General features: G+C 38.2%; 3 protein-coding genes across 4 annotated transcripts in view; 2 read left to right on the top strand and 1 right to left on the bottom strand.

The window, feature by feature from the left end:
* Nucleotides 1-390: 390 nt before the first annotated feature.
* Nucleotides 391-7,929, top strand: LOC110410566 (protein phosphatase 2C and cyclic nucleotide-binding/kinase domain-containing protein). Of its 2 annotated transcripts, XM_021420327.2 has the most exons (15): nucleotides 392-2,080; nucleotides 2,523-2,654; nucleotides 2,735-2,965; nucleotides 3,056-3,181; nucleotides 3,622-3,684; nucleotides 3,886-3,968; nucleotides 4,334-4,565; nucleotides 4,672-4,988; nucleotides 5,218-5,305; nucleotides 5,409-5,475; nucleotides 5,767-6,044; nucleotides 6,157-6,222; nucleotides 6,382-6,503; nucleotides 6,996-7,152; nucleotides 7,241-7,929. In XM_021420327.2, the coding sequence occupies exons 1-15, from the start codon at nucleotides 1,037-1,039 to the stop codon at nucleotides 7,484-7,486; spliced, it is 3,252 nt and encodes a 1,083-aa protein (XP_021276002.1). In that variant the 5' UTR covers nucleotides 392-1,036; the 3' UTR covers nucleotides 7,487-7,929. The 2 variants fall into 2 exon arrangements, with proteins under 2 accessions (XP_089638770.1, XP_021276002.1); XM_089782644.1 differs by lacking the exon at nucleotides 2,523-2,654 and having other exon boundaries at nucleotides 391-2,080.
* A 316-nt stretch (nucleotides 7,930-8,245) lies between these two features.
* On the top strand, nucleotides 8,246-10,624 carry LOC110411186 (uncharacterized). Its single transcript, XM_021421230.2, has 2 exons — nucleotides 8,246-9,349; nucleotides 9,789-10,624. The coding sequence occupies exons 1-2, from the start codon at nucleotides 8,768-8,770 to the stop codon at nucleotides 10,566-10,568; spliced, it is 1,362 nt and encodes a 453-aa protein (XP_021276905.1). The 5' UTR covers nucleotides 8,246-8,767; the 3' UTR covers nucleotides 10,569-10,624.
* Nucleotides 10,625-11,788: 1,164 nt separating this feature from the next.
* Nucleotides 11,789-12,245, bottom strand: part of LOC110411152 (RING/U-box superfamily protein) — a 2,041-nt gene continuing 1,584 nt past the window's right edge. The window contains exon 1 of the mRNA XM_021421186.1: nucleotides 11,789-12,245. This exon is cut by the window's right edge and continues 1,584 nt beyond it. Within this exon, the coding sequence (XP_021276861.1) occupies nucleotides 12,100-12,245 (146 nt within the window). The 3' untranslated portion in view covers nucleotides 11,789-12,099.

Genomic DNA, 12,245 nt, shown 5'->3' on the forward strand with positions numbered 1-12,245 from the left:
TTTATAAAAATTTAAAACCTTAAAAATAGTAGTAATAAATTGAATTTATAACGTAATTTTGCCCCTAGAAAAGAACTTTCTGTGATTAAAATTGACTACACTGGATAACATCATATATCTATTTTACATCAAAAAGAAGAAAAAAAAGCGAAGATCATATAGTAGAGTCAGTTGAGGGAAAAAGCACGGTACAACTTTATCAGCCTAGGACAAGAACAAGCGCGTGAGAGAAACGCTCTGGATGGCCAAAAAAAGAAATGCTGTTACGGGGCTTCTGAGCTTTGTGAAACGTTGTCGTGTCATCTCCCTGTGGTGCATTGCGCACCCCTTAAAGCTTTTGAACTCCACGTTTCTTACCCGCGGTTCCACCTCCCCATGCACCTTACGCACTAGGTGCTCTTTGATCTTGTTATGCTAACTTGCGCTCTCTCTCATCTGGGTGAGTGCCTTTCGAGTAATCCACTGAAATGAACTGAAACGGACTCTCTCCCTCTCTCCGTTCGTTTTCTAAATTTTTGACTCTTTTCACTGTTCACGTTTCTTCGTTTCCATATCTATACTATTTTAATAATATTTTTAAAACCTTTTTCCTTTAATATATTTCAGTAAATTTTAGTGTCATTGCTTTTCCATTGTTTTTTCTCTGTAACGGTTTTTTTAGAACAGTAGATCAGGGATTTTTCTCTCTTTTCTTCAACCTTCTTTCCATTTGCGAAATTCCGAGACTTCTTTCAACAAAGAAAACGTGGAATCGGTTGAATTGTCTCTAATCCAAATCCTTTTTCTTTTATTCTCTTTTTTGTTTTCTACTCATCAACTTCCGCCATTCACTGCGTAGTCTCAGGAGATTGTAACCAAACAAAAATTCTAAATCCTCTAGCATTTTTTTTTAGATTTTTTTTGTTTTTTTTTGTTTGGAAATTTGAATTTCCTTGAAGACAAAGAAAATTTAGAACGGGGATGAAATGAAACATTTGGCGAGTTCGGAACGTATTTTGGTTTGCAACTCTTGATTTTTGTTGAAAACAGTTGAGTGATGGGCTGCGTCTACTCGAGAGCTTGCATCGGCGAGATTTGCGTGCCGAGAGATGCAAGAATCAAAGACCCGCAAAGCGCAAGGCCAAACGCGGCGGAGATTGCCGTTTTCTCACCCGCATCTTCGAACGAAGACGAAGAAACCAGAGACCAAATCCACTCTCAGTTAAGCTTAAACCGACCCGGTGACCCGGAGCTTGGCATCACGCGCCTCTCGAGGGTTTCGGCTCAGTTCCTTCCGCCTGACGGCTCCCGAACCGTTAAAGTTCCGTCGGGCGATTACGAGCTTAAGTATTCTTACTTATCTCAAAGAGGTTATTATCCAGATGCTTTAGATAAAGCTAATCAAGACAGTTTTTGTATCCACACTCCGTTTGGAACCAATCCCGACGATCATTTCTTCGGCGTCTTTGACGGTCACGGTGAATTCGGGGCTCAATGCTCGCAATTCGTGAAGAGAAAATTATGCGAAAATTTATTAAGAAATAATAAATTCCACGTCGACGCCAGCGAAGCTTGCCATGCCGCGTATTTGACGACGAACACACAGTTACACGCCGATAATTTGGATGATAGCATGAGCGGGACGACGGCTATAACGGTTTTAGTTCGTGGTCGGACGATATACGTGGCGAATTCTGGTGATTCGAGGGCGGTTATAGCGGAAAAAAGAGGGAAAGACATTGTGGCCGTTGATTTGTCAATTGATCAGACACCGTTTCAAGTTGATGAGCTGGAGAGAGTGAAACTTTGTGGAGCGAGAGTGCTTACATTGGATCAAATTGAAGGGTTGAAGAATCCGGATGTGCAGTGTTGGGGAACGGAGGAAGGGGATGATGGTGATCCTCCGAGGCTTTGGGTGCCGAATGGGATGTATCCTGGGACGGCTTTTACGAGGAGTATTGGGGATTCGATTGCTGAGACAATTGGGGTTGTGGCGAATCCGGAGATTGTTGTGTTGGAGCTTACTGAAGATCATCCTTTCTTTGTGCTTGCTAGTGATGGGGTTTTCGAATTCCTTTCTAGTCAAACTGTGGTTGACATGGTAAGTAAGGGAATCTTTTGAATGTATGAAACGTTGATCATTAATAAATGAACTGAAGCTTAGCTGCAGTTACATCATTGGCGCTAGTTATATTGTTAGTTAGATTGCTTAATATTTGGTTGAATTGGGATGACAATTTTAGTAGTTGGCCTCCTGTTGTTACAGTTTGGATTTGAGGAATTGATGTTCATAAATTATACAAATCTGGAGAACACTTTATTGAAGTACACTTCATGAATTTCTAGTTGTAAAAGGCTTATTATCTTATATTTCAAGTATTTTTCTGTATGTTTGATGATAATGGTATTCTTAATTATTTTCATCATCTTTTAATTTGGAATGTTTCATCTGTCATTAGCCTTAGATGTACAATTTGCTGCCAAATTTTATGCTTTCCTTGTTCTTTTCTTGTTTTATCATTAAGGGTCCTTAATATTTTCAGATTGCAAAATGCAAGGATCCTCGTGATGCTTGTGCTGCAATTGTGGCTGAATCTTATCGACTTTGGCTTCAGTATGAAACCCGTACTGATGATATCACTGTGATTGTTGTGCATATTAATGGATTAGCTGGTGTAAGTGAGCAAGCTTTTTGCAATAGATTTATTTCTTGTCTTTGCACTGTTATTTGTTTCTCATTGGTTTTTCCCATCAGACTGTTGATGGTGAATCAGCTAAACCTGCTACTATTTTGCGGCCTCCTGTTCCTCAAGTGTTAGAGGTGACAGGATCAGAATCTCCTTCAACCCTTAGCTGGAGCTCTAGGAACCACCGAGCGAGGCATGACTTATCACGTGCTCGTCTTCGTGCTATTGAGAGTTCATTGGAGAATGGGCAAGTCTGGGTTCCTCCACCTCCAGCACACAGGAAAACTTGGGAAGAAGAGGTAAGCCTTGCGTTATATTCTATTACTTTTGCATATATAACAGGGTTTCCTCACAGAACCATGCTAAACTGATCTGTTTTCGTGTTACAGGCACATATAGAGCGGGCTTTGCATGACCATTTCCTCTTCAGAAAACTTACTGATTCGCAGTGTCATGTTTTGTTGGATTGCATGCAAAGAGTTGAGGTCCAACCAGGGGATATTGTAGTTAAACAGGTTAGTTATTCAATTTGAAGTTAATTTCATTTATTGCTTCTATTGCATGTAATGCTGATGTTGTTCTTGAACTGCACGAGCAACATGTTTTGAAATGGTTTTACTGGTTTATTACTGTCGTGTAATTTATGAATATCCCAAGCAAAGATGCCAGTGTAGTAGTGATGAGTAGCATAATTAATGCTTGAAGCACTTGCTAGCAGCAAGCCCAATGAATAAGGTGTGCAAGGTCCATAAATTTTTTCCTGCATATATGCATGCTCTCTGGGTGGCTGGTTTTGGCTTCAGATTGAGGTTTTCTTTTACAAAGCTGATTAGTTCAACTACCTTGGCTTCACATGCAAGGAATGAAGGAGCTGATCTCTTAAATACAGTTCAATATGGAGATTTGACATTGCTACAATAGAAGTTGGGAACCTAATTGTTGTTATATTTTGTAGGGTGGTGAAGGTGACTGCTTTTATGTTGTTGGAAGCGGAGAATTTGAGGTCTTGGCAACTCAGGTTGGTTTGTTTTGTTCCCTATGACCTTTGAACTTACCTTTCAGTTCAAATGTGTACATTGCTTGTCGGGGTTCAATGCTCAATCTAGTCATGTTCTAGTTCTCAGTTGTTGTTTTTATGTGTTATTAGTGAGTTCTTAGTTCATGATCAATGTTTATATTCAGTGAGATTTAAGTTTTTCACCAGAAACTATACTGGCAGGAAGATAAAAATGGAGAGGTGCCAAGGGTTTTGCAACAGTATACAGCTGAGAAGTTATCATCATTTGGGGAGCTGGCACTGATGTGCGTTCTTTTTCCTTTCTCATCTCATTGTGAATTAAGAACTCTATAAATCTATTTTCTGAAGTTGACAAATTGTTTTTCTCTGTGACAATTGAAATGTACATTTAAATACTAAAGTGAATTGATGACAAGTAACAAACCAGAATTAGAATAACATGTTACCACCATTTATTTGGAGTAAAAACAAAGCACTAATTTGGTGAATTTTCTTAACACCCATCATTCATGATTTGGAATATTTTGATATTTTTAGATATTTGTGAAACCTGTTGGTTTCTTAGGAATTCGGATATTTTACCACTCTTTCTGGCTAAAAATGTGGTGCAGTTTACCTACCATGATAATTTTGTTCTGTTCCTATATAGGTACAATAAGCCTCTCCAAGCCTCTGTGCGTGCTGTGACAAGTGGAACTCTTTGGGCACTAAAGCGAGAAGATTTTCGTGGAATTCTGATGTCTGAGTTTTCTAATTTGCCATCCTTGAAGTTGCTTCGCTCTGTGGATCTTCTATCAAGGTTGACAATCTTACAGCTGAGTCATGTTGCAGATTCTCTTTTTGAGGTTTCCTTCTCTAATGGGCAGGCCATAGTTAATAGGGTAGAAGTTTCTCCTTCTAACATTACCTTTCCTTCTGTTTGATTTTTTGTAGTGTATTTTTTGGGTTCACATTATTGTTTCTTATATTTCTCTTGTGTATCTGCAGAATGAAGGCCTCTCTGCTTTGTACATTATCCAGAAGGGCCAAGTGAGGATTAATTTTGATGTGGATTTGTTAAGCAGTCCTAATGTCTGCAGCCTCAAGTCTGATAATCCCAAAGAGGACAATGATCAACAGACTGGCAGAGAACTGTCTGTTGAAAAGACGGAAGGAAGCTATTTTGGGGAATGGACACTTCTTGGTGAACAGATGGGTTCTTTAAGTGCAGTTGCAGTGGGTAATGTCACATGTGCTGTTTTGACGAAGGAGAAGTTTGATTCAGTCGTTGGTCCCTTGACAAAGCTTTCCCAGGATGATCAGAAGTATGTCTTAGTCTCTTGCATTAACGTCGCATCCTTGTTTTTTTCTTTTTTCTCCTGTTAGAATGTGTTCCTTCTATAATTCACATGAAGCTTCCATTTTAGATTATGCATGTAAGATTTTAGAGTTCTCTAACTGAATTGCAATGTACTTTTTTTTCTTTTTTTTTTTCTAATTTGAATTTTTAATACTTTTATCGAGAATGATATTTTTGTTTTTGTTGCCATTTAGATCTAGAGACAATTCTCCAGATATGCCCAAAGATTTTGTCAAAGAAATTGATATTTCAACTCTTGCTAAAGTTAGCCTCTCTCAATTGGTAAGAAGTGCTTAGTTCTGCCTCCGCCTTTTAGTTTATCTGTGTTAGCAAAATATTATCTTCAAGAGATTTATATCTAAAACTCAGCTAATGTTATATGCAGGAGTGGAGAACATGTTTATATTCCACCGACTGTAGTGAGATTGGGCTTGTATTCCTAAGAGACTCAGGTTGGTTCCTTCTTTTATATATATATATGTCTTTGTTTTTTTTTACTCAGCAATGGTAATTTAAGAATAGGGCTTTTCCTTCTGTAACAAATATAGGTGTAAAAGTTAAATAATATGTGATATGTCTATTGATTATGCATGCTTAGGGGAAGAAACATGCCAAGTCATGTCAGGTGATATGGTATTATAGGATAATAAGCTTGTTAGGCAGTATGTGATGATTTTAGGTAAGTTTGTTATGGAGAAAAAACTGATGAATTTTTCCTTTGTACAAAATGGATTGATTACCAGAAAATTTGCTTAGTTTGAAGAGGTTTTCAAAGCAGAAGGTTCAAAAACTAGGAAAAGAAGCACAAGTTTTAAAGGAGAAGGATCTGATGAAGAGTATGAGTTCTGCAGCTTGTATGCCGGAGGTGCTATGCACTTGTGCTGATCAAATGCATGCTGGAATTCTATTGAATACATGCCTTGCCTGCCCTTTGGCTTCAATACTTCACACCCCTCTAGATGAACAATCGGCACGGTTCTGTGCTGCCTCTGTCATAACTGCCTTAGAAGATCTACATGAGGTTGGATTTCTAGAAGCTGTTCTTTTCTTTGATTTCATTTCCCCAATTCTTTGTGCATCTGTTATTTATTTCAGTTTTGTCTTTCAACATCCATATTTCATTTGAATTTCAGAATGGTGTCCTTTACAGAGGTGTTTCTCCAGATGTTTTAATGTTGGACAAAACGGGCTATTTACAGGTTGGTGCCATTTATGTGGTATTATACATTTTGTTTGCATGTATAGTTAAACTGATAAAATTTTATACGTGAAAAAATTTACCCTTTCTCTTACCTATGAAGGGTGCCAAATCACATGGAGTTAAGCTTAATTTTTTGTTCTGTTATGCTGCATTACAGCTAGTCGACTTCAGATTTGGGAAGAAGTTATCTAGCGAGAGAACATTTACAATTTGTGGAATGGCAGACTCTTTAGCACCAGAGATAGTTAAGGGCAAGGGCCATGGTCTTCCTGCCGACTGGTAAAAATGCATCTTATTCTCCATTTGCCTGGTTTGTTATAAACCTCTTCATGTTTTATTTAGCATGTAAAGGAACATGATTGAATAATTTGAAATTGCAACTTTACCTGTTTTCATAAAGAAAGAACATTTAATTTAACCGTGATTGTTTAGTTTAGTTAGTGCATTAAAAATGTCTTAACACTAATGGGATGTTTTTGTTGGCTTTCTGGAGGGTAAAGTTGAATTTGATAAAAGAAAAGGAGGACACCTGTTAGTTCTTTTACCTGCCACTTAATACACCATGATTTTTCATATATTTGTTCTTGAAGGTTTTGATGTGGATTTTAAAGATGTATTTCCATCAAGGAGGACCTGAGAATATGGGTGGGTTGGGTCTTAATTTACTGTTTCTTACCGATGGGGTAAAGAAGGTTTAGGCAGTTTGATGTTGTCTTCTTTCTCTTTGCCTCTCTTCCATGGCATTAGTCTTTTGAACTGTTTAACATGCAGGTGGGCACTAGGAGTCCTGATCTATTTCTTGCTGCAAGGTGAAATGCCGTTTGGATCTTGGAGAGAAAGCGAGCTTGATACATTTGCAAAGATTGCAAAAGGACAGTTTATTCTTTCACAAAATTTAAGCTCTGATGCTGTTGATCTAATCACCAAGGTCTTTTTATTACCAATTCTTCTTCTTCTTAAATAGCTCACTGAAATCATAGAATCCCTCACATGCTTTTGTTAATATCATTTTTCAGTTACTTGAAGTTGATGAAAATATAAGACTAGGAAGCCATGGTCCCACTTCTGTTAAAAAGCATCCGTGGTTTGATGGTGTTGACTGGGAAGGAATCAGAGACCGGAGTTTTCCTGTTCCTCACGAGTTAACTTCTCGTATAACTCAACATTTGGAAATTCATTCTGAGGATTGCCTTGTTGCTGTTGCTTCCCCACCTCAAGACATAGCAGAGCTAAATGCTCCAGAGTGGCTTGATGAGTGGTAGAGGAATGATATATATGGTTTTCCATCTTTCTGCCTTTTGCAAACGCTTTGCAAGTGGAGTTCCATTCTGTTTGGTAAGATTGACTACTCGAGTGTCGGAAACTGGAGCAGAGAAATCATTGCAGAAATTCAAGTGTAAAGTTGCAGGCCTTAGATTGCTTATGATTCTGTAAATTTTTTTTTGATGCCGTGAATTCAGAATAGCATCGGAAGAATATCTCAGTTAGGTGATGATGCTCTGTTACCAAATTAGCCATCTAACGAGTTCAGTGGATAGCTCAGTTAATAGGCTTTTGATTCTAAAATCTTCAATTTTTTACATATTTCCCACTTTTGTAAATAGGTAAATATGTAAATGAGGGCTCCTTGTACTGCAACCTTTCCACGTTACATTTGCTGTGGCAGTAGATAGTCAATTGATTGGCTTTGGGCCGTTTGGGTCAATCTCAGATGTATGGCATATGGTATGCTGTTTAATAGCTAGTCTGTGATTGACCTCTGTAATTCATATTGCAAAGTTATTCAACCATTTAGATTTCTGTTGCCTTTTAATTATCTGAAATCCAGTTACTTCATGCAAAGCGCAATCCCTTCCTTCCCAAGAGAAAAGAAACGTCTCCATGGACGGAAATTGTTGCGTTGGTTTTGGTTTTTTAACCAAAAAGACCTGCTTTTAATGATGAAAAGCCCAAAAAACCCAGGGTGTTTTCTATCCAGTCCACCGGTAAGCATTCGGTAAGGAGTCTAGAAAGAAAGATTGGGTTTGAAGTCAAGGCATGCCACGTGTTGGTCTTGTGGTGAAGGAAAGGAAAGTAAGTTTTCTCAGCGGGAAAGGAGGGACCCTTTTCTTAGTTCTATTGTCAACCAAGTTCTAGAGGAACCTTGTCGCCTTACAATAACGGAGCTCATTCTCAATGTTGTTGACGAATTGAGTTGACGAGTGTTTGACTGGCATAGCCAATCTGCTACCAGAAAATTAAGCAGCGTTTGCAGCAAGGAGGTAAACAATACTTCTATTACCTACCGCACTGACCAGTCTCCTCTGATGGAAAAATGAAGGTAAGGTGTTGTTTCAGACAATATGTAACGAAAAAAATAGTCTTTGGCCTTGAACACGTTTCGCCAACCATGAGTTTCAAAGTTGCATTTTATCTTCTGTATTGATTGCAATTTGCTGAGGTTTGACACCTGAAAGCAGGAAGATGGGGAACTCATCGTGGCTTCTATGTGAGTTTTGTCTATTAGTTGTACTCTGATACTTTTTGATTCTCCACTTCCCCACATGGACGAGAGGCTTTTTGAGGCTTCTCGCAAGGGTAACACCGCTACTTTGCTCCAACTTTTAGAGGAAGATCCACTTATTCTTGAAGATAATAGCAAACATGCCTCAGTTGAGACTCCTTTGCATATAGCATCCTTACATGGGCATACCGATTTCGTAACGAATATTCTCAGACAGAAACCAGGATTTGCTAAAGTCGTAAACAGCAAAGGCTACAGCCCCCTTCACTTGGCTTGTGTCAATGGGCATGTGGAAATAGTGAAAGAGTTGCTGAAAGTTGATGGGGAGAGTGACCATGAGCTTTGCAGACGTAAGGACAAGAAGGGGAGAACACCTATGCATTTGGCGGTGATTAGAGGGAGAGACAGAGTTGTTGCTTCACTGATCTTAGCTTGTCCAGAGTCCGTGAGAGAGGTCACGGATATAGGGGAGACAATTCTGCATCTAACTGTGAAGAGTGAAAATGGATGTAAAATGCTTAGAGGTTTACTTGAAGGGTTCAAATGTAAGGAGATGATCAACTGGAAAGATGAGGAAGGCAACACTGTTTTGCACTTGGCTGCTGTGAGGAAACAACATGAGGTAAGGCAATTGAATCAGTTTTGTGAATCCGCTATAGCATAATAAGAAAATACTCTAGTTAAGAAAATAGACACTTCAGTAAATTATAACTAGTTCAGTTACAAGTTGAATTAATTATTACTGTACTTTATTATAGTAGTTGAATGTATGATAAAAAACATTGCCCCAGTTATACGTTTTTCCTAATATTTGGGATTTAACTTCGGACACCATTGTATATCTTGACCTGGCCTTTTATGAAATACCATTATATATGCGTGCTTGAGCCAAGTTTGACTTTTGGGAACTTCAGGAGTGTTGTTTCATGAATCCTGATCTATCTGATCAGTCATAGATCAATTCTCAAACTATTTTGGGATACCATATCCTCACGGTTTACACTAATTTAGAGATTAGAGTTTTATTGGATATGAAGTTATGTTCAATGTGCTTCATGCAGGTAATAAAATTGTTGCTATTGCAACCTGAACTTGACGTGAGTGCAGTGAATTCCAATAAGTTGAAGGCCTTGGATATTTTGCTGAAAGGGCCTAAGCAATCCAATGATCAAGAAATTGTAGAGATGCTCCATCTTGCAAGCACTCCAAAAGCTGATAATCAAGAATTACCAGAACAATCTCAAGCAGATGAGACTGTTGTTGATGTAGATACAAAGGGGAAAGACTCAACCTCAAAAACGGATACCGCAAGTTCTTTTGAGTGGCTTGGCGAAATGATAAGAGGATTGATGGTAATGGCAGTACTAATAGCTACTGTGACGTTCGAAGTAGCATTAAATCCTCCTGGAGGACTTTGGCAGGATGGGGTTTCTGCTGGTTCTAATGTCACCAGGCTCATGAATAGCCGCAGACCAGGAAAAGCAATTGCTGGAGAAACCTCACCCAACAGCCTCACTTGGTTTATGGTATGGGACTCCATCGGATTTTTAGCATCGATGAGCATCATCGTAGTGTTGACAAGCCCCTCGAAGCTCAACGGGAATAAGATCAGGTGGGAGTACATTCGTTTAATGATGTGGGTGGTGATAGCTTCGGTTCACATGGTCTTCCTCTATGGTGTTCAAATAACCACTGCCTCGTATATCTTCAAACGAGCAGTGATAGCGCCTTTTGTGTTTTTCTATGGAGTTGTAGGTTTATTAGCCCTGCGTTCAGGATGTTCTTTATTGACTGAGTGGTGTGATCTGTTTAAGGAGTTATGGACAAAGAAAAACAGATAAGCTAAGCGTTTCGATTCTTACCGCAAATGTTTTAAGACAATATTGCCAAGGACAAATTTAACTGGAACAATCATCTATGTTCCATTCAAACAACCTTCTCTACTGCTGAAATTTGACCCATTCCTACTCTTAAGTAAGTCAAACCATAACGAAATTACTTGGTTAGTCATACATAATGACTTGGACAATAACAACCACAGGTGATTTAACGTGTTTGAACAAAGTTCCTTGTTCAAGGCTGCTGCTACAATTCTTTTTTTTTCCTTACAAGACAAGCAGAAGCATCTGGTTTTCTTTGCTTTCCAGGTAATAAATGTGATTTAAGGATTTTATATCAAGTGGCAGCTGAAGAATGCACCGCTGTAATAAATAGCAGGGAACCTTCAAAGATGATTTCATTAGATTCCGTGAGACAGGACAAGAAAGAGGAAGTCAGCTCTTACGTTGATACTACAAACAGATTAAGATAATACCTGCTCTTTCGCCAGCGATTTAGACAGGTAAAAAAAAAATTAAAAATGGCTGAAATTTGAGCAACCGCCATAGGTTTGAAACATATTCTATTGTGAAAGTGATGATGAGGTAACAGGAGATTAGATGTTTGTCTTTTTTTTTCTGGATTTATGCTAATTGACCCAAAGCAACAAAAAAAAAAAAAAAACAGACCATGGGTAACGAGCGAAGCAAGTTGGCATGCGTGTAACTTGTGATTAAACTTATAACAATTGAAATAAAATTGTCATATAAAGAAGAATAAGTATGCGACCAGTATATTGCAAGTTGACAATATGGAAGCTTAAATATTGTTTTAAATTTAGGTTAATTATATCTTAATCTCGTTGTTATTGTCTCTATTTAAACGTGGGGTTATGATAATAGTCCAATAATTGAATTATATTTGTTCCATCTATCTTGAAATTTTTAAGAATCACAACCGTGAAGGTTCTATATAAAATGACTTTGTTTGATATTTGGTAGTCAATACTGGTTAATACAACTTATTTATGTAAGGCTAGGAAATGTTGTACTGTATTTTGAGGTAACTTAAAGCCTTTGAAATTCCATTACTTTTTTGGGGTTTTACTTGGACAAATGACATGGTATCATGGGCAGGCAGATGTGATTCTCCAAACTAGATTCCTTGGGTCTGCCACTAAGGAAACCTTCAAAAAGTAAACATGCTTAATTCAGAAAACCTGGTCGGCAAGCAGGCTCTTTTTGCTTGAGTTCCATTATCTACCCAATAAGAAAACATCAAACATAGCATAAGATGAATTAAGCAGGTAGCTTTATTGGTTGCTGTTGGTTATGTAACAAAGAGTCTGTGCCTTCAATACAGTAATGTAATGGGTAATTCCTATATATCTTTTTGGACTTATGTCTATTGCAGCAACATAATCCTTTAGCAAAAGAAAAAACCAGAATGAAATTCGGGGTAAAATCAGGGAAAATAATCAAAGGAAATGTGTAGCTTTGCCGAACAAAAAGACTGCAACTCTCTACATGAAACTTTCTCCAGGAATCAACAGATTCATACATCTAAATCCTGTGTTGGATTCTGAGATTGTTGAGACCTTTCTCTGTTGGCAAACCATTGAACTGTTCTTCTGGCAATTGGCAACCACAGCCGCCTTATTCTTTCCTCCTTTGTATTGGTTTCAGACAATAAAGACTGAC

The sequence above is a fragment of the Theobroma umbraticum genome, unplaced genomic scaffold (assembly GCF_002168275.2).
Source record: "Theobroma umbraticum cultivar Fairchild unplaced genomic scaffold, ASM216827v3 scaffold_56.0, whole genome shotgun sequence".
Taxonomy (NCBI): domain Eukaryota; kingdom Viridiplantae; phylum Streptophyta; class Magnoliopsida; order Malvales; family Malvaceae; genus Theobroma; species Theobroma umbraticum.